The sequence below is a fragment of the Mesoplodon bidens genome, assembly GCF_964165515.1.
Source record: "Mesoplodon bidens genome assembly, chromosome: 8".
Lineage (NCBI taxonomy): Eukaryota > Metazoa > Chordata > Mammalia > Artiodactyla > Ziphiidae > Mesoplodon > Mesoplodon bidens.
Window position 1 is genome coordinate 76,130,439 of NC_138165.1, and position 23,114 is coordinate 76,153,552.

The following is a 23,114-nucleotide window of genomic DNA, read 5'->3' on the forward strand; positions in this document are numbered from 1 at the left end:
AAGAAAGATGTAATTCAGGATAAAATTGGCATCTATGGAAGGTTTCTGAGTCATGATTTGATGAAATCTCATCTTTTCAGTACCATAAAATAGGTACGTTGACTCTGCAATGATCCTAGGCAATTAGTCAAACTCCCTATTGAGCTGGAAAGACAGCTTTTTTTCACACAAGTTAGACAATTTAATCTACCTTTGAGTAAAAGCATTACTGTCCCCTTCAGTAAAGTCTTTGTTTTAAATAAATGATTTTGATCTTAACTGACAACTTTACACTCCCCAGTTCAGGACACATCTAATGCTTAAAGTAATGCCAACCTTTATCTGGGTAAGTCCTCTATTCTTTTAGATTCAAAGCTGTGGCTAAGAAATAAGATGCATTAGGAGATATTCATGTGACAGAACCAAAGAAAAGCTCTTTGTATTACTATAACAGCAAAGGCAACTGGGAGCTCAGGTTGAGACATCAGATATGTAAATCAGGCTGCTGCCAGATTCTATCTACTGAGTCAATCTAACCTTGGCTGGCTGTCTACTGACTACCCAGCTGGGGGATTATCTGAAGACATGCTTCTCACCTTCTCTCCTTGGCTTTAGCACTTTGTATGTCATTTCCGTCAGTATCTGTAGAGATCTAGGAAGGACATGAAACTCAAATCAACCATTTTCCCTTCCTAACAACTTAGATAAATTACTTAGCTGGGGGGAAAGGTTGAAGTTGTTGCTTTAAATGTGGTTTGGATTTGTTGGTACATTTCAGCCATCCATCTTATTTGTTTGCTCTATAACTACTAAGAATTGAAAGTTGACTGCAGAAAATAGAATAAAATTATTCTTCTAAATACAATGGAAGCTGTTCCCATAGAGAAGAGGATCAAATGCTCTTATGACAGAAGTTTACATGAGAAATGATTTTAAGTTCTGAGAATATTAATTATGACGTGTTTTAATGTTATGACTTTTGTTACTAAAGGTTTTAAAGTTATCCTCGGGGATACTCTTCTATGTTGAAGGTTAAATCACACTTGACTATCTCTTTATGAAGTGATCTATTAGACTATGGGAAAAACAAACTTCTTACACTATGGGGTTAACAAATATCTACTTGGAAGATTTTGAAGAGAAATTGAATCATAGTGTTTGTTGTATGTTTTGGCCCTGAATTTATTTTGTCTCAAAAAAGTAATAAAGTTTTAAAATTTATTTTCTGATACTTGAGTATTATATTTTCCATAGGTATAATCCTACTAAAAGCTGTAAGTTTAGTTTTCAGTACTCAATTTGAAAGGGAATTAAGAACATGTAAGGTGGATAGCCTCATCCACCAGAGGGCAGACAGCAGAAGCCAGAAGAAATACAATCCTGCAGCCTGTGGAACAAAAACCACATTCACATAAAGATAGACAAGATGAAAAGGCAGAGAGCTATGTACCAGATGGAGGAACAAGATAAAACTCCAGGAAAACAACTAAAGGAAATGGAGATAGGAAATCTTCCAGAAAAAGAATTCAGAATAATGATAGTGAAGATGATCCAGGACCTCAAAAAAAAAATGGAGGCAAGGATCGAGAAGATGCAAGAAATGCTTAACAAAGATCTAGAAGAATTAAAGAACAAACAAACAAAGATGAACAATACAATAACTGAAATGAAAACTACACTAGAAGGAATCAATAGCAGAATAACTGAGGCAGAAGAACGGATAAGTGACCTGGAAGACAGAATGGTGGAATTCACTGCTGTGGAACAGAATAAAGAAAAAAAGAATGAAAAGAAATGAAGACAGCCTAAGAGACTTCTGGGACAATATTAAATGCAACAACATTCGCATTATAGTGATCCCAGAAGGAGAAGAGAGAGAGAAAGGACTCGAGAAAATATTTGAAGAGATTATAGTCGAAAACTTCCCTAGCATGGGAAAGGAAATAGCCACCCAAGTCCAGGAAGCGCAGAGAGTCCCATACAGGATAAACCAAGGAGAAACACTCCGAGACACATAGTAATCAAATTGGCAAAAATTAAAGACAAAGAAAAATTATTGAAAGCAGCAAGGGAAAAATGACAAATAACATACAAGGGAACTTCCATAACATTAACAGTTGATTTCTCAGCAGAAACTCTACAAGCCAGAAGGGAGTGGCATGATATACTTAAAGTGATGAAAAGGAAGAACCTACAACAAGATTACTCTACCCAGCAAGGATCTCATTCAGATTCGATGGAGAAATCAAAAGCTTTACAGACAAGCAAAAGCAAAGAGAATTCAGCACCACCAAACCATCTCTACAACAAATGCTAGAGGAACTTCTCTAAGTAGGAAACACAAGAGAAGAAAATGACCTACAGAAACAAACCCCCCAAAATTAATAAAATTGTAATAGGAACATATATATCAATAATTACCTTAAATGTGAATGGATTAAATGCTCCAACCAAAAGACACAGGCTTGCTGAATGGGTACAGAAACAAGACCTATATATATGCTGTCTACAAGAGACCCACTTCAGACCTAGGGACACATTCAGACGGAACGTGAGGGGATGGAAAAAGATATTCCATGCAAATGGAGATCAAAAGAAAGCTGGAGTAGCAATACTCATATCAGATAAAATAGACTTTAAACTAAAGCATGTTACAGGAGACAAGGAAGGACACTATGTAATGATCAAAGAATCAATCCAAGAGAAGATATAACGATTATAAATATATATGCACCCACATAGGAGCACCTTAGTACATATGGCAACTACTAACAGCTCTAAAAGAGGAAATCGACAGTAACACAATAATAGTGGGGGACTTTAACACCCCATTTACACCAATGGACAGATCATTCAAACAGAAAATTAATAAGGAAACACAAGGTTTAAATGACACAGTAGACCACATAGATTTAATTGATATTTATAGGACATTTCATCCAAAAACTGCAGATTACACTTTCTTCTCAAGTGTGCATGGAACATTCTCCAAGATAGATCATATCTTGGGTCACAAATCAAGCCTGAGTAAATTTAAGATAATTGAAATCATGTCAAGCATCTTTTCTGACCACAACGCTATAAGATTAGAAATCAATTACAGGGGAAAAAAAACGTAAAAAACACAAACACATGGAAGCTAAACAATACATTACTAAATAACCAAGAGATCATGGAAGAAATCAAAGAGCAAGTCAAAAAATACCTAGAGACAAATGACAATGAAAACACGACAATCCAAAAACCTATGGGATGCAGCAAAAGCAGTTCTAAGAGGGATGTTTATAACAATACAATCCTACCTCAAGAAACAAGAAACATCTCAAGTAAAAAATCTAACGTTACACCTAAAGGAGCTAGAGAAAGAAGAACAAACAAAACCCAAAGTTAGCAAAAGGAAAGAAATCATAAAGATTAGAGCAGAAATAAATGAAATAGAAATAAAGAAAAGGATAACAAAGATAAATAATATTAAAAGCTGGTTCTTTGAGAAGATAAACAAAATGATAAACCATTAGCCATACTCATCAAGAAAAAGAGGGAGAGGAATCAAATCAATAAAATTAGAAATGAAACAGGGGAAGTTACAACAGACACCACAGAATTACATAGCATCATAAGAGACTACTACAAGCAGCTCTATGCCAATAAAATAGACAACCTGGAAGAAATGGACAAATTCTTAGAAAGGTATAACCTTCCAAGACTGGACCAGGAAGAAATAGAAAGTATGAACAGACAAATCACAAGTAATGAAATTGAAACCATGATTAAAAATCTTCCAACAAACAAATGTCCAGCACCAGATGGCTTCACAGGTGAATTCTATCAAACATTTAGAGAAGAGCTAATACCCCTCCTTCTCAAACTCTTCCAAAAAATTGCAGAGGAAGGAAAACTCCCAAAGTCATTCTATGAGGCCACCATCACCCTGATACCAAAACCAGACAAAGATACTATATAAAAAAAGAAAATTACAGACCAATATCACTGATGAATGCAGATGCAAAAATCCTCAACAAAATACCAGCAAACAGAATCCAACAACACATTGAAAGGATCATACACCATGATCAAGTGGGATTTATCCTAGTGATTCAAGGATTCTTCAATATATGCAAATCAATCAATGTGATACACCATATTAACAAATTGAAGAAGAAAAACCATATGATCCTCTCAGTAGATGCAGAAAAAGCTTTTGACAAAATTCAACACACATTTATGATAAAAACTCTTCAGAAAGTGGGCATAGAGGGAAGCTACTTCAACATAATAAAGGCCATATATGACAAACCCATGGCAAACATCATTCTCAATGGTGAAAAACTGAAAATGTTTCCTCTAATATCAGGAACAAGACAAGGATGTCCACTCTCAACACTATTGTTTAACATAGTTTTGGAAGTCCTAGCCATGGCAATCAGAGAAGAAAAAGAAATAAAAGGAATACAAATTGGAAAAGAAGAAATAAAACTGTCACTGTTTGCAGATGACATGATACTAAACAGAGAGAATCATAAAGATGCCAGCAGAAAACTACTAGAGATAATCAATGAATTTGGTAGAGTAGCAGGATACAAAATTAATGCACAGAAATCTCTTGCATTCCTATACACTAATGACGAAAAATCTGAAAAAGAAATTAAGGAAACCCTCCCATTTACCACTGCAACAAAAAGAATAAAATACCTAGGAATAAACCTACCTAGGGAGACAAAAGACCTGTATGCAGAAAACTATAAGACACTGATGAAAGAAATTAAAGATAATACAAACACATGGAGAGATATACCATGTTCTTGGATTTGAAGAATCAATATTGTGAAAATGACTCTACTACCCAAAGCAATCTACAGGTTCAATGCAATCCCTATCAAATTACCAATGGCATTTTTAACAGAAATAGACAAAAAAATCCTAAAATTTCTATGGAGACACAAAAGACCCCAAATAGCCAAAGCGGTCTTGAGGGAAAAAAACGGAGCTGGAGGAATCAGACTCCCTGACTTCAGACTTACTACAAAGCTACAGTAATCTGGTATGGTACTGGCACAAAAATAGAAATATAGATTAATGGAACAGGATAGAAAGCCCAGAGATAAACCCACACACTTATGGTCAACTAATCTATGACAAAGGAGGCAAAGATATACAATGGAGAAAAGACAGTCTCTTGAATAAGTGGTGCTAGGAAAACTGGACAGCTACATGTAAAAGAATGAAATTAGAACACTCCCTAACACCATACACAAAAATAAACTCAAAATGGATTAGAGACCTAAATGTAAGACCGGGCACTATAAAACTCTTAGAGGAAAACATAGGAAGAACACTCTTTGACATAAATCACAGCAAGATCTTCTTTGATCCACCTCCTAAAAGAAATAAAAACAAATATATACAAATTGGACCTAATGGAACTTAAAAGCTTTTGCACAGCAAAAGAAATCATAAACAAAACGAAAAGACAACCCTCAGAATGGGAGAAAATATTTTCAAATGAATCATCAGACAAAGGATTAATCTCCAGCATTTACAAACAGCTCATGCAGCTCAATATTAAAAAAACAAACAACCCAATCCAAAAATGGGCAGAAGACCTAAATAGACATTTCTCCAAAGAAGACATACAGATGGCCAAGAAGCACATGAAAAGCCATTCAACATCACTAATTATTAGAGATATGCAATTCAAAACTACAGTGAGGTATCACCTCACACCAGTTAGAATGGACATCATCAGAAAATCTACAAGCAACAAATGCTGGAGAGGGTGTGGAGAAAAGGGTACCCTCTTGTGCTGTTGGTGGGAATGTAAATTGATACAGCCACTATGGAGAACAGTATGAAGTTTCCTTAAAGAACTAAAAATAGAATTACCATATGACCCAGCAATCCCACTACTGGGCATATACCCAGAGAAAACCATAACTGAAAAAACACATACACCCCAATGTTCATTGCAGCACTATTTACAATAGCCAGGTCATGGAAGCAACCTAAGTGCCCATCGACAGACGAATGGATAAAGAAGAAGTGGTACATATATACAATGGAATATTACTCAGACATAAAAAGGAACGAAATTGGGTCATTTGTAGAGACGTGGATGCATCTAGAGACTGTCATACAGAGTGCAGTAAGTCAGAAAGAGAAAAACAAATACCGTATATGAATGCATATATGTGGAACCTAGAAAATGGTACAGATGAACCAGTTTGCAGAGCAGAAATTGAGACATAGATGTAGAGAAGAAACGTATGGACACCATGGGGGGAAAGCGGTGTGTGGTGGGGGTGGGGGTGGGATGAACTGGGAGATGGGGATTGACATGTATTCACTGATGTGTGTAAAATGGATGACTAATAAGGAAATAAACAAGTAAATAAACATTAAAAAAAAGAATATGTAAGGTTATAGAAAAATGGAGAACCTAGGAAAAAAGACTAGAGACAAAAAGAAAGATTGGATTTCAAAAAAGACAATGATGGGTTTGAGCAGGGATCTGTTGTGTACATGTGTGGGTAATTAATACTAGAAAAAATAAGTATCACAAAATAAGACAAGGAAAAGGTGATATCAATGGATAGATATGAAAATGGATAAATGAATCCGGGGATATAAAGTGGGGTCAACTGCTGAGCTGGCAAGAATGAGAACTGAGAATTGGCCAGGGGGTAGTCTGTGATGAGGCCAAACTTTGGGGTTCTCAGTGGAGTCCCGCAAGAGTCAAAGCAATGAGCATGGGCTAGTGTTTTAAGGAAAGATTGATGAGGACAACCACTTGAAGGCCAATAGAGTATTTTGTTATTGTTTTTATTTGCTTACTCTAAGGTAGGAGATGTTGTATGGAAAAGGGAAAAAGCAGGGGAGAGGTAGAAATCGTAGATGAATAAAGAAGGGGTCATTAGCAATGGGTTCCTGAAGGGAAGAGGGAAAGGTGAGATTGGAAGTTGAGGTAGAAGAGTTAGCCTTGGTGAAGATGACACTTCCTTCTCAGGTTCTCACGAAAAGGCTGTGGCATTTTTGGATATAGGAAGTATATTCCTTTTGTACTCAACACTGAGGAGATATTTAGTAAAATACTGCAAAAAAAAAAAGCTGGCCACAAATCAATAAAGTTTCTTTTCTTTTTTTTTAAATCAGATAATGGTATCATATGTTCTCCACAGAGAGCAAAACCAAGAGAAATGAATGTCTGTCAAGATATTATCAAAGGAAATTACCAATGCTGTCCCTTTTTGGAGTTTTTCTTGAAAAGGACATATTTGAACCTGGTTGAAATAGATTGATTACCTCATGGCCTCATGTTATTACTGATGGGCTAGGTCAGGTGACTTTGGAAAGCTACATTTCAGGCTCAAAAGACTGAATGTGTGAAGGCATGGCCAGGCTAGACAAAATCAGAGGGTGCTATTTTTTCATGAAAATAAATGGATGCCAGGAAACCGGGATTTTAATTCCCGTTTGATCACTAATTAGTTCCATTTTTTGGACAAGGATTTTAACTCTTATAAATCTTAGTTTCCTTTTTCACAAAATTAAGGATGTGATCCTGATAGCTAAGATTCTCTTAGCCTTAAAAATAAAATGATTCTAAAATTGTGCAGTATATTGGCTATTTTGCTCATGGTAAAGTCACAGAGTGTGTTTGTGCTTTATGAATGTTTCCCTTGCTTGAATTTTATGAAAACATTTTGTATGCTATCTGATTAATTGGAACATCTGATAACTTTGAAAGTATTATAAAAACTCAACTGATGCTGCATGGGTAGATGCTAAACTTAGCATCTTTCTAAACTTAGAAAAGACTAAATCAGTTTCCCTTCATATTAAATCTTTCTTTGCCTGTAAGTTTCCTTCACTTGGAAGCTGCAGTAACTCAGGCTACACGTAACCATTTGAGAAATTGTTATTCAGAAGCATTCCACTTCCTCTTGGGAGTTGGAAGAGTTAATGCAGTTAAAAAGTTTGACGCAGCTTAGACCTTCTTGGGTGTCTAGTTTTATGGTTTTAATAGTCACTTTAGCCCTCCAAATAAGTCACTTCAAACTATCATTTTAGGCAGAAAATATCAGTAATTGAAGTTTGGTTGAATTAATTATCATGTGTCATTTAATCATTTGAGTAGACTTCCGTACTAGACTATGAACTCCATGGAGATAGAAATGTGTCTGTTTTTGCTCATCCATGTATCATACCCCTTGTAGTTACTACAGTGCTTACACATAGTGCCTGCTGAGTAGATATTTGTTAAATGAATGAATGATTTGATTTTACTTCTATAGAGTTGTTAGGCACTAAAAATTCGTGATTCAAATGTTCTTTTCCATTTGAAGATTTGTAGTCACAAACCACTTTATATTTGAAAGTGATTGTATAAAACTACAATCTTGTACAACAGCACTTAATTTTGAAGAATGTCTTACTCAAGACTTTTTATGTCCACTTTGGATTCTGCCTTGAACTCTCTTCAGATTATTGAGCCAGACAGATAAAACATGGAATAGTCAGATTAAAAGGGACAACATTTATTAGGAGTAGAAGAGTGGCTGGAAATTCAGGAAGTGTTTGCCTATTGGTGCCTTTCTTTCTTTCTTTCTTTCTTTTTGCGTTATGCGGGCCTCTCACTGTTGTGGCCTCTCCCGTTGTGGAGTACAGGCTCTGGACGCACAGGCTCAGCGGCCATGGCTCACAGGCCCAGCTGCTCCACGGCATGTGGGATCCTCCCGGACCGGGGCACAAACCCGTGTCCTCTGCATCGGCAGGTGGACCCTCAACCACTGCACCACCAGGGAAGCCCTGGTGCCTTTCTTTAGTCATTTCGAAAGAAGGGCCCCAATCCCTTGTCTTTCTGATCACAACATCTTTACCTACTCTCATCTTCCCCCTTCTTCACATACAGATTTCTCTTTTCTTCATCTCTCCAACAGCTGTCCTATTTTCCCTACTTCACTCAGTATATTAATTACTTCTTGGTCTTTTTTCTTTCTACCCAAATGTGGAGGGCAGGGACACCATTTCAGTATTGTTGCCTACAAGCTCTGTGGAATTGCTGGTGAATATGACCCACAGTTCATTCTTGCCAATGGATCTGGAGCCCTTCTCGACGAAGGACCAGGACTCCACCATCTTTGCGCCACTTAAATCCAATTTGCCGACTTCACCGATGTGTCCTGTAGTTCTTTACCTCATCACTAGGTGATTCCCTGTTCTGATATCTCATTGCTGTTGTTCCAGTACCACTTGCCTTGATGTTGCAGTAACTTTGGGGCAAGGGGATAAAATAAGAGGTGTTCATGAATGTGATCTGGGACTTAAGAGAGTGTGTATGCATTTATTCAACAGTTATTGATTTGGCACCCGTGGTGTGCCAGGCATATTACATAAGTGGAGCAACCATAACGTAGGTGACTCTAGCTGGTGTTAGAGTGGATGGGGCTTGGAGCAGAGATCATCATCCTTCCCTCTCCCATCTCTTGTGGTTATGGCCAGGGTGCCCCATTACTGGCAGTTTCATGTGGGTCTTTATGTTGTCTTTCCAATGTGCCAGTTTAAGGATTTCTGACAACCACCTTTTTAATGCTTATTTTGTGACAGATGATCCAAGAGAGCCGGTTTCTCATAGAAATGGCAGACACAGTCCAGGAAAAGATCGTGCAGTGTCAGAAAGCAGGTAACCTTCCCCCCTTGCCCCCATTTCGTTTAGAAACCATGATGATGATTTTTGGCAGACTTTTAAAGTTTAACTATACTTTGAGTTACACTGAAGCCTTTGTTTAGTACAGAAGAGATCTACATGATAGTAGGTAGGTGGTCTGTGTGTATATAGAGGGGGTATCTGAAGATGTCTAGAAAGGTGAGGGTTTCTGAATTTACTTTTGTGATTTGGGAACCGATCAAAGCCTTTTATTACTGATATGGAAACTGTGGTTTCACATTGCCCCTTAAGAAACACTTTATTTTTATAGTTTGAACCATAATCTTGTTAACCTTCTAGGCATTTGCCTCATTTACTTGTCCTCATTTTAGATTTGTTCCTTCTTTAAGGGTGGGATGGGTTACATGTCTCTGATGGCACATTGCTGTGTTTATTTATTTTCACTTCATCCACACCCCAGTACTTTTATCTCTCTTGGATCCATGTTCTCCCTGATCCACACACACAGACATTAGTGACTGCAGTAAGGAAGGTGACACTGACAGTTGCTTGATATATATGCATCTGATACACTAAGCACATATGCTATGTTATTTAGTCCTCATAACAACTCTGCAATGTAGTCATCATTATACCCAATCTAGAGATGAGGCATCTGAGATTCTGAGAGATTGAGCAAATTACCCCAAATCCCATATCAACACGTGGTCGAGGTGACCTTTGAACCCAGACCAAACTTTGAAAATGGTGCTCTTTGCTACTGATCTGGAGGCTTAAATGTTTCCGTTGACAGGAAGCATGAAAATAATAACAGTACAAAATACTTATATTATGCTCCTATGTACCATGCACTACTTTGAGAGTTTTGTATGTATTGACTCATTTAATCTTCACACAATTCCATGAGGTCAATACTCTTGTTATCACCATTGCACCATTGAGGAGATTCAATGGCAGAGAGTTTCAGGGATTCGCTCATGCTCACGTAGCTAGTCAGTGGTAGAGCCAGAGTGTAGGTCTGGGCTCTGCAGTCATGCTCTCACTATGTACTGGGCTTGTGATGTTAGCACCAGGAAAGTTAATGTGGTTTTAGGCTGCATTAATACAAGCCTAGTCACTAGAACTAGGAAGATGGTGGTAAAACCCTACGTCATGTGGGCAACTTCAATCCCATTTTGAGAACGATGTTCCTGGATGTCATCCTTAAAGAGAAATTATAATAAGCTGAAACATGTTAGAATGTTTAATCTGGAGAAGGGAAAACTCTAGTAGACTTTATCCAACATCTTTCTTCAAATATTTAAAGGGCTGTACTGTGGAACAGAGATTAGACCTTGTTGTTCTGAGGCTAGCTAGCACCAAGGAGTAGAAGTTTCAGGGAGAGAGACTGGTTTGATATCAGTCACAGCTTTCCAAAGATGGAATGAGCTTTCCAGAAGAAAGTGTGATTCCCATCTCTGAGGTGCTAAGACAAAGGCTGGAGAGACAGATGATGGTGATGTTTTTTATAGTATTCAAGCTTGGGGGAATGGTTTAGCTAAAAATAATTTTAAGGCCATTCCCAAATCTGACACATTTGGGTGTTTCCAGGAATGCTATTTTAAAAAAGCTTTTTATTTTTACTCAACATTTACTAATTACCATTGTTATCTATGTGGGCTCCAGGCCTACTGTCAAGCCATATGGATGATTCATAAGGCAAAGTAAGATATGTGCATCCTTCACATATGGTAGCCATTCACACATTACACCATTTTATATAAAAACCAGGCAGAGAACAAACAAGATGGATGCCACCTGTTGGAAGAATTTGCTTCGTAACTTCTCATGTCTTTGTCTATGCTTCTTAACTTCTCATGTCTTTGTCTATGGCCCCTTGCTGTTTAAAATCTAATTTAATCTAATGCATTGATTATTTTTAGTTTCCCTTTAAGGATAGCCATTTGGTGGTGATGAACAGAATGAGAAGGAAAATTCAGTTTTGGGATTTAGAAATTATGAGAAGGACAGAAATGGGAAATTATATTCTTACTGATAATATTTTCACAATAAAATGCCTATTTTTCTGAAATTTATACAAATAATTCTCTTATGTTCTCTTTTTAAAGGGATGGAGTTCCATGAGGAACTTCATAATCTGGGGGCAAAAGAAGGCTTGAAAGGAAGAAAACTCAACAAAGCAACTGAGAGCTTTGCTTGGAACATTACAGTACTGAAGGTAAATGAAGTACTCAGGTGCCCCTTTGTCTTTATTTTTCTCCTCATCTCTCCAATGTGTAGAGAAGCGTCAGTGGGTAAATACGGTGACTTGAATTTTTAATTAACACTTGACCTAATTAATTTGTGCTCTAAGTGATGGGAGATGCATACTGGGATTAACACATGTTCTGCCATAATAGGACAATGAGTTTTGTGGTGGAGGCAGAAGACAGCACGACCTAATTCTATTACCTGGTGTTTGTGTGTGTGTGGTTTACTCATACTTCTAGTCAAGTCAATATGGCTGTTCTGGTTTGTGGAAAGAATAACACAAAATGTTGCTGGAGAAAGATCCAACACAAGTGATTAGGAAAAGCTTTAAACTACAGAATATCTGGAGCCATTTAGGATTATTTGATTTTAGGAAGAGTCTCTATAAATACATTTATTTTTGCAAAAATTTTGGAAGTCAGTTTTTTGAGATTATGATTTGCTCCACTGAAAATTAATTTTAGGACTTCGAAGTAAAGACGCCACTTTTCATATTTTGTTACATGAATGGACAAATGATTTAGGCAGTTGGAATAACTTATTCTTAGTAGTGTGATGGAGAAAAACAGCTACAAACAAAATTAATAATTGCTGACATTTAAAGAACACTGATGCGCCAGGCGCTGTTTTACAAGGTTTATATGAATTAACATTTTAATACTTTTATTAACTCAATAATGTTATTATTCTCATTTTAAAAGTGAGAAAACCAAGGCACTGAAAACTTATGTATATTACCCAAGGTCACTCAGCTAGTAAACGGTGGAGCTGGAGTTTGAACCCAGGCAGTTGGCTCCAGAGCCTGCTCTACAGAGAGATACTGCACATGTTTATGTGAAAGTGCTAGGTGAACTGTAATACATATCACAAATGTTTATTAAAAATTCAGTCCACAAATATTTGTTAAGCTCCTACTATGTACTGGGCTCTCTGCTATGCATTGGGAACCCATAAAGAACAAAAGCAATACAGACCCTGACCTCGTGAGTTAACAGTCTGGGGGCAGGAGGTGGGGTGGGGGAAAATAGGTGTCATTTGCTTAAGAGGCAGGAACTATAGCGTTAATATAAAGAGGAGCTTGTTTTATAATACCTGAGTACAACATGGCAGTGTGAGCCCTGATACAGACGCTTTCTGTTCAGCGTTTTTTTTTTTTTTTGCGGTACGCGGGCCTTTCACTGTTGTGGCCTCTCCCGTTGCGGAGCACAGGCTCTGGACGCGCAGGCTCAGCGGCCATGGCTCATGGGCGCAGCCGCTCCGCGGCATGTGGGATCTTCGCGGACCGGGGCACGAACCCGTGTACCCTGCATCGGCAGGCAGACCCAACCACTGCGCCACCAGGGAAGCCCTGTTCAGCGTATTTTTATGTGGGCTCATTAATGTGCTGATCACTGAGAAAGGAGCTACAGACACAAATAACAAAAAAGTAATACCTGGGCCTCCAGAACTAGTCTACTAGGGGAGACAGACATGTGACTAATAGCAGCCATTGATTATTCAACACTTCACGTGTGACAAGCACCCATGACTAAGTAGTTTATGTATGTTTCCTCCTTTCCTCTTCACAACAACTGTGTGACATTGCAGCAACTCATGCTGACCCTGATATGACCCTCTCCATCTCACAGATCAGGAAATTGAGGCTCAGGAAGGTTTTAGTTTCTTACCTTCAGCTAGTAGATGGCAGAACTGAGGTACTATATCATGCCCATCGTTCTAACCACTACCCTGTCCTCCTGCCTCCTGAAAGACTCAATCCATGTGACTGAGTCCAGGAAGCCTAGTACAGGGGTGAGGGCACAGGCTCTGGGTGCAGACTGCCTGATAGCTGTGAGGCTTTGGCCAAGTTATGTAGTCTCTCTGAGGGTGATAATAATACCTACACCCCAGGTTTTATAAGAATGAAATGAGATAATACATATAAAAATATCTAAGTCATAGTGCACAAAACTTGACATTATATCTATACCTATACTATTATTGTACATATACGCTATTACTTTTGCCAGGGTGAGGATGACCATTGAGATAAAAGTCTTTTGGTTTTTCTTAATTAAATTTAAATTTAAAAATCAACTAATTAATCTTTTTAAATTGAGGTGTAATTGTTAGTTTCTTTGTTAATTTCTGACTGAAGCCCATTCACTATTTTCTGAGGTTTGTTTGTGTGTTTGGTTTAGTGACAGGAACTGATTGCTAGATGGGGCCTAGCAAATGCTGTACAAATCGTTCTCAGACAGATCTTTTGAAACAGAATCAATCTTCTATTATTTTAGCTCATGTACCAGCTACTAGTATTTCAACTTGAGCACTAGGAACTTAAACAAGAATAGTGAACTTCTCCAAACTTCTATTTCCCTTCTCTCCCCCATTCCGTTTAGTTGACCTGTTAATTATGTGCTCTTTCCCCAAGTGCTAAACAAATGACCTTCTTGGAATTTGAATTTTTGGCTGAGGCACAAAGAGACCAGGCTTTTTTGGAGGTTGTGTACTATAGTGGTTGGTGCCTCTCTGAAAAGAACCTCCTCTCTAAGGCTCTTCCTTTATTTCTTGTATCTTGGATCTGAAGTTCTTAGTTCCTTCTTTGTTCTCCAGCCTTCCTATTGATTTTCAATCTCCTAAAAATGCCCTTTTTCTTAAGTTTACTAGAGGCAATTTCCATTGCTTACAACTGGATGAATTAGTAACAACCACATTGGTAAGACATAATCACTGAAATAGTAGGATATGTCAAGGCTCACCTAAAAATTCTGCATTGCTTACTGAAAAGGTTTCCTTACACACAATTTTTACAAGTACTCCTCGATATCTAGGGGAAGAGAATGATGATTGACCAATATTTGTTGAACATGTGCGTTCAAGTAGCTAAAATATTTAATTCCAATGCAATTTCCAACAAGTAAGGGAGGATCTACAAAAAATGAGAAATGTGTCTTCAGGAAAATGGTGGGTGGGCAGCATGGAGTGGTAGAAAGGGACATTGGCTTTAAAGGAAATTGAGCTGAGACTAAAAAATAAATTCTTTAGTTTGTGTTTTCTGCAATTCAAGATTACATTGATCTGATATTAATATATGACAGAGATGCTGGAGAAAAATTTGCAGAGACAAAGATGAATAGCTCTACAATATAACAAACATGAATTATACTTACAGAGTCCAAATTTTCCAAGCTAGAAATGAGGATTTATAATCCAGCAAGGAGGCTGAACTCACAATGGTCCTGGAAGCTCCCATACCTGTGTTTTTCTTTCACTCATATTTTAGCACTATGCATGGGTCCAGAGTAGGGAATTGCTTAGCAGATCTTTTGCATTTCCCCACACTTTTGTCACATGCCAATAGCCAGTTATTACAGTCATTTTCCTCCTCTTCCTTTCTTTCTCTTTCACTTCTGAGTATAAAATTGAAGTCTTTAAATAGCTTCTGTGTTCATTTGGGATGATATGATGATGCAGGTCTCAATGACTCAGTCTGCAGTGTCTTTTCCAGATAATCATTGGACAAAGATAGCTCTATCTCATCCCACCCTCACGCATTAACTGTTCCTTCCATCTGTCTTTTCTCCATGCTGTCCTTCATAAAAGAGTTTTGTTTGGTTATCAGCATAATATTAAAATCTTACAATGAAAATTTTTCCTATTCTTTACGTCTTCCAGAAAGAGATACTACAACTTCACCTGCACAGCCAGTTTATTGTAGTAAATTGTTATCAACTTTGGAAGTATTTTGCTAATGAGAATTCTGAAGGTCTCCTGGAAAAGAGATATGAATTTATACTATATCACTGATAAAACATAATGCATCATGAAGTGGAATTCATTTAAAATTTTGGGCTCTATCCAGAATGATTTAATTCTTTAAGTACAAAAAGAATTTCATCAAAAGGTGGTCACACCTATAAAACCGAAACTAGTAAGAACCTGAGAGTAACATTTTAGTGAGTTTCCCAATATATATTTTTCTAACTTGGCCTGTTGGTTATTTTAAGGAACTAAATTCCATTATCTTAACATTTTCAAAAGTTTGATGAAAAAAATCAATTCTCCAAGCTGGAGAAGTGTCAAGTAGAGATATATAAAAAAAATTGAAGAAATATAATTAATAAACATTTCATTATAATGGAAAGGCTATGAAGTAGGTGATCACTAGAGCTTACAAATAAATAAAAGGGTTAAGAAGTGGCTGCCTTCTTATGTGTTCATGAATTTCATTGATTACTAGTTGAATGACATGTGTTAAATAAATTATGAATAGATGATTTCTTCATCAATGGACACATCTGTTAATTGATGTGTATCTATACTTTCCCTAGATAGATTTCCAGCTTATAATTTAATGCATTTCATTGTATGCCACAAAAAACTGGGTCTCTTTTATAGATTTATGTTCAGTAGATATGACTAATCTTTTTCCACCTAACTTTTTGGCTTTCTACCACTGCTTAAGCTTTGCTCCTTCTGTTTTTATCTTGACAACATTTTCATTTTCCTTGGGAAGAGCAGAGGCTAAAGCTCCTTGGGTACTTGTGTTTCTAACTCAGACAGATTCTCTTGCTCAGTCCCTAAATTTCAGGCCCTCACGTCTCTGGGGAATCTTGCTACATAAGGGAAATTACATGGATGTCAGTAATATGCTTTCTAATAGAGCCTGCAAACACATCTGAAGTCTTTGCTCATTGTTGAGAGGCAGGAAAAGAAGGGAAACAAGATTATGGCCTAATGGAAAAAGAAGTATGAGAAGAGGCATCCATCTCTGAAAGACTGAGTGACAGAAAAAATGGGGTCACCCTCAGCAGAAGGACCATAGGTATTTTAAATCATTCTCTGAGATACTGTGTGTGTTGGGGGCATCCAACCAGGCTCTACTGGCGACCATAGTGACTATGCCCCTGGGGGCTGCTCTGAGGTTATATAAAGAAGGAACATGTCCAGAGTCCTCCATGTCATCCACTGAGAAATTCTCCAATGGTGTTCTGTCAGCTGCTGGCTGTTGTTATAGTAGAGGCTGGAGAAAGGCTAGGTTTCTACCTGAGCCAACTCTTTCAGAAAAGAACAGCTACTTATGAAGTCTAGAAACAGACCTCCACTGACAACAATGCATTAATAATCAACTATTCTTCATGTTGATGTTACTATCAATTATTAAGAAACATAAAGTGGTCAAGAGTACAGAGTCTGGAGCCAGATACTTTCTAGCTGTGTGGTCTTGGGAAAATTTCCTTTTGTCTCTATGCTTCTGAATCAATTAGAATATGCCAGATTGTGCTGTGATAACAAAAATGAAAATCTCAGCGGCTTAAAACAATAGCTTATTTCTTGCTCACACTGTTTGCCTACCAGGGTCAGCAAGGGTCAGTTAGGAGCTCAGGCTAATGGGGACTCTACCTCAACTAATCCATCTATAATCCTAGAGGTAGGGAAGCGCAAATTCGTTTTAAACTTTTCTGCCAAGTAGTGTCACATGTCTCTTCTATTTAAATTTGACTGGCCAAAGTAAGTCAAATGGTCATATCTGACTTCACTGGAGTTGGGAGAGTATATACTTCCTCAAGGAAGGGGAGCAGATGTTGGTGAATATAATCTAGTAGTGACAGGTTCCTCAGCTATATCCACCTTTAGTCATAGGACTAAATGAATTAATGTCTATAAAGTGGTATCTGAGATATAAAAAATGCTATGTAAGAGTTTGTAGGCATTCAGTGCTTACAGTGAGCAGTTAAGTGATTTTCACTCAACATATTAAGTAATTTTCAGGGTCACCCTGTAAAGTTACTATTATTATAATACTCATTTTAGGGCTTCCCTGGTGGTGCAGTGGTTGAGAGTCCGCCTGCCGATGCAGGGGACACGGGTTCGTGCCCCGGTCTGGGAAGATCCCACATGCCGTGGAGCGGCTGGGCCCGTGAGCCATGGCTGCTGAGCCTGCGCGTCCGGAGCCTGTGCTTCGCAACGGGAGAGGCCACAACAATGAGAGGCCCACATACCGCAAAAACAAACAAAAAAAAAACATAATACTCATTTTACAGATAGGAGAACTGAGACTTGAGAGGTTAAGTAACCTTCCTGTTGGCATATGGCTACTGACTGATGGAGCAAGGATCTAACTCCAAAGCCCATGCTGTTAGCTCATTATGCTAAATTGCCAGAGTATATATAGCCCCATAATAATGATGGCTTGTATTAACTGAGTACTCTCTGTGTCTGAAATATTATACTAAGTGCTTTATTATCTTCATCCAAGAGGGTGAGTGTCCTGTTCAACTAACATGAATATTCCAACCACCTTGACAGTGTATTCCTACAATGCAGAACAGTACTTTGAGACAGTGTAGCTTGGGAACATCAATTCTCCTTGTTCTGACACTACATTCATCAAGCAACTCTGTCCTCAACTTGGCTTCCCAAGCACACTTTTCCGGTGAAGATGGAATGAGTTGATCAAGTGACATAACTAGTCCCATCTGCCTGGCTGTCTCTTTGTAAATGAGTCAGTTAACTTCCTTTTTTAAAATCAGTCCATCTCCTATGAGCTTGGTTAGCATGAATCAGCTCCCCAGGGCCTGATCACTGCTGAGTGATTGGATGCAACTGAGCCCCTGGACAGATACCACTGAGGTTAAGAAAACAGAACAAAATAACAACAAAAATACAAAAGCAGAAGGCCAGATCCTGGACCCACCTTGAGAACCCAGAGAAAGATGGGGGGTAAGTATCTCAGTGAATCATCGAGACAGCCGCCTGTTTCTCTTGGACAGCTTTACTCTTTATTGGCTTTTAGTCTAGCTGTTGTCAGCCTCCGCATCTTGATGAGACAGAGGAAACTTAAGAGCCGTGCTGCCAGCAAAAACTTTGCAAAGACCATACTCCTGTTCATATTCCTTCCTTCACCCAGCCTCTACAGCCTCAGTTCTTCCTCTCAGAGCCTCCATCTTTCCTGTATCATCTAAGCTGTTAGAGCAGAAGTCCTGGAATCTTCTTCCTTTGAATAACAAACCTGAGTTGATTTAGAAGTGAGGTGAAGTCCCTATAGGTAAATTCCTCAGGTTTCACTAAGAAAGGAGCCTCCTGAGTGGCAAAGCTGAGGAGCCTTTAAGTCACGGATCTTGAGAAGCAAGGTTCAAAGGGTTTAAACAAAGTTTTAAATTCCGTTAAGTCTAAGGAAAATACTTCCTAGTGATACATACAAAATAACAAATTCTTGGGCTGTGAATTTCCATCTGTGTTATCTTAGAATTATGTAAGAGTTTAGACCTATAGAAAGTTGGACTATGAGTCTAGGAATCTGCAACTGATTAATATTATTTTTAAAAATTATCTTCTCTGGGGCTAGATTTTCTCACCTAAAAATAAGACGAGACTGTATGACTGCTGGAATCCTTACACATCTTTACATTTTAGGATTGTATGTTATTTTCAGTCTTTTTCTGTGGCTAAACTACATTACATTCTTAAAGATATTGATCCTTTTGTCACTAAACCTATCAATAACATAAATCTTTCTGCTTATATATCTTCTCTGTTATGTCTTGCTCCGACCACTTTTTTTTAAAACCCATGACACTTTAAAACCCTAATTATACTCAGTTTCTATCCTTACTTCCCACAGTCTCCCACTATTATTCCTCCTACTCTTACCGAACTCAGGATCAGCTTCAAGAGGCAAGTGTCAATAGAAAGGAAAGGTGCTTTAATCAGAAAAGCCAGCAGTCTGGGGAGAAGGTGGGCTGGTGTCCTGAGACCAACTCTGAAGATTTTGCTCTGCCATGATGGTTTTTTAAGGGAAAATTGGGGGGAAGTATCTCAGTGAATCATTGAGAGAGGAGGTTGGGTCATCGTTCTCCACTGTGTGCAGTCCAGCTGACTTTTCAAATGTTATCTTGCCAGGGTGATCTGCCTGCAAGATTGCTTAGGGGAGCTTTGGGGTAGAGGGCTAAACATTCTTTAACTACTTAATTTTTCTTTTACTTCTTTTTATCTATGAGAAATATCAACAGGTTAGGCAAGGCATGGTGTGCATTCGGGAAAGTATAAGTCAGGAGTTAGTTTCAATTGCTTAGTGATCTCATTACTATAATTAAGTTCTTTTACAGTTAGAAGGGAACAGAAATGGGCAAACAGGAAAGGGGCAAAAGAGATGCTTTTAATTCCCCGCTGTCAAACAACATTCCATTTTTATGGGATTGGGGTGAAGGTCCATCTTCTGTAACTTCTTTGTGCTGACATAGGGTGCTGTATTCTCAGAGTGAAAGATGTCAACATGGATCTGTAGCATCTCTTTGCTGACAATTTTAGTTGCCTGCTTACGTATATGGGCAGAGCAAGCTACAATTATTTTGATGCCCACAAAGATATAGATTATTATGAGCAATAATGTTAATCCCATTCTCTTGAGGCCAGTTCTTGGAATTGTGCTAGCCATAGATTCAGTACTGCTCAAGATGGAGCAGCTTATGTCATGCCTTCTGGTGGCAGTTACGGTATCTGTAAAACGACTCAGGAATTCGCATCAGACACTGAGTCTGTGACTCTATTGTCCTAATCATTAACTATTCAAACCTGCTTTTTTGTGACTCTGGAAGGCCTGGGAGACTTCAGCTTTTCTACCAACAAGAGGCAGAGGACATAGAGGGGCTTTTGTACTTGGTAGGGGTGTGGGGAGCCTCCAGAGTTCTGCTTGGTTCCGCTACTGCTGTCTTCTCCCTTCCTGACTGCTTTTTCCAAATAAGATGGTCTCTACCTACCATCTTGTTAGGAATTATTTTCTGATTTTTTTGTGTGTGGTAAAATACATAAAACATAAAATTTACCATCTTAAGCATTTTTAAGTTCAGTGGTACTAAATATATTCATAATGTTATGCAACTGTCATCCCATCCATCTCCAGAACTCTCCTCATCTTGTAAAACTGAAACTCTGTATTCATTAAACAATAACTCCCCATCGCCCCCTCCTCCCCAGCCCCTGGAAACCACCATTCTACTATCTGTCTCTGATTTTTGACTACTCAAAGTACATAATATAAATTGAATAATGCAGTACTTGTCTTTTTGTGACTAGCTTATTTCACTTAGCATAATGTCCTGAATGTTCATCCATGTTGTGACATAGGTCAAAATTCCCTTCCTTTTTAAGGCTGAATAATATTCCATTGTATATAAATACCATATTTTGTTTATCCACTCATCTGTTGATAGATACTTGAACACTTCCATGTTTTAGCTTTTGTGAATAATGCTGCTATGAACATGGGTGTACAAATATCTCTTTGAGACCATGATTCCAATACTTATAGATATATACCCAGAAGTGAAATTGTTGGATCATGTGGTAATTCTGTTTTTTTTTTTTTGAGGAACCACCATACTGTTTTCCACATCAGCTGTTCCATTTTACATTCCTACCAACAGTGCACAAGAATTCTGATTTCTCCAAATTCTCACCAACACTTATTTTCTGTTTTTTTGATAGTAGCCACCCTAATGGGTATGAAGTGGTATATCACTGTAGTTTTGATTTGCATTTTCCTAGTGGTTAACGATGTTAAGCATCTTTTCATGTGCTTATTGGCCATTTGCATATCTTCTCTGGAGAAATGTCTATTCAAGTCCTTTGCCTGTTTTTGAATTGGGTTACCTGGGTTTTTTTTTGTTATTGAGTTTTCTAAGTTCTCTATATATTCTGAATATTAATCCTTTATCAGATATATGATTGGCAAATATTTTATCCCATTCTGTGGTTTGCCATTTTACTCTAATGATACTGTCTTTTAATGCACAAAGTTTAAAATTTTTCATGAAGTCTTATTTGTCTATTTTTTCTTTTGTTGCCCATGGCTTTGGTGTCATATCCAAGAAATCATTACCAAATCCAATGTCACGAAATTTTGGCCTATATTTTCCTCTAAGAGTTTTATAGTTTTAGTCCTTAATTTAAGTCTTTAATCCATTTTGAGTTAATTATTGTATATATTGTAAGGTAAAGGTCCAACTTCATTCTTTTGCATGTAGATATCCAGTTTTCTCAGCACCATTTGTTGAAAATAATATTCTTTCCCCGTTGAATGGTCTAGGAACCCATGTCAAAAATCATTTGATCATATTTATGTAATGGTGTATTTCTGGGTTGTCTATTCTATTCCATTGGTCTATGTGTCTGAGTTTATGCCAGTACCACAATGTTTTGATTACTGTAGCTTTGTAAGTTTTAAAATCATGAAATATGGGTCCTCCAGCTTTGTTATTCTTTTTCAGGATTGTTTTGGCTATTCAGGGTCTCTTGAGATTCCATGTGAATTTTAGGATAGGTTTTTCTATTTCTGTAAGAACGTCATGGGGATTTTGATAGGGATTGCATTGAATATATAGATTGCTTTTGGTAGTATTGACATCTTAACAATATTGTTTTCCTGTTGGGAATTTTTGCAAACAGAGTGATTTTTATTCTTTCTTTTGTTCTTCAAGGCCTTCCTGCAGTGAAAATACTCAATAAACAGTATAGAGGTTCTAATAATTAAAGTCAGTTTATAATTCACAGAAGTTCTTCTACTCTGGAAATATAGATTATAGTCTGTTAAACTCCATAGGTTAAGTGCTCTATAGTAAAAAGCAAATTGTACAGAGTGGACCATATAAGTAGTCACTACCTTAAGACGTACTTGTCTGTCTGTTCACCTATCCAGTCAGCTAGCTATGTATCTATCTACTCAAAGACTTACCTGTCAACCTAAAGAGTTTCCTACATTGTTAGGTTAAGTGTGCCTAATAGCTAGTGGAAGGAATGTTGTGTATTGACCTACTATATATCTTCTCTAGGTTACATTTATTTAAAATTTTTTCAGTTTATTTAAAAATGTATTTTAATTATTTGGCCTGTTAAATATTTTTAAAATAATATTTTAATTTTGGTGAGCAGCTGTGGTACTTGTCATGCTGGAAATGTTTGGTAACTGCAACTGGGAAAGGCAAAACAGTGATGATGCCAAAATTGAGAATCTGATTCTAGTGGCAGCCAGTTTAGTCTCACTCAACCTAGCAAGCCTAGACTCACTTGTAATCTCAGCCAGCTGCCTTACAATGCATGTCATTTTATCATCAGGAAGAAGGTGGCAGGTGAGAGAGAATGAATGGATAAGTACTAGAAAAACAACTCTGATCTCATGTGTCAGTACCATTATCTTTACACACAGAAGAAAATATTATTAGGCCTTAAGAAGAGTATGCTT

General features: G+C 37.7%; 1 protein-coding gene across 2 annotated transcripts in view; it reads left to right on the plus strand.

Annotated features, from left to right (window-relative positions):
* PLCL1 (phospholipase C like 1 (inactive)) overlaps positions 1-23,114 on the plus strand; it is a gene marked incomplete at its 5' end in the record, with an annotated part of 352,878 nt that overhangs the window by 293,946 nt on the left and 35,818 nt on the right. The window contains 2 exons of one of the 2 annotated variants that reach the window (XM_081243163.1): positions 9,583-9,658; positions 11,752-11,861. In XM_081243163.1, the coding sequence (XP_081099289.1) occupies positions 9,583-9,658; positions 11,752-11,861 (186 nt within the window). Of the gene's footprint in view, positions 1-9,582; positions 9,659-11,751; positions 11,871-23,114 lie in introns of both variants that reach the window. The other variant, XM_081243164.1, reaches the window with a different exon arrangement.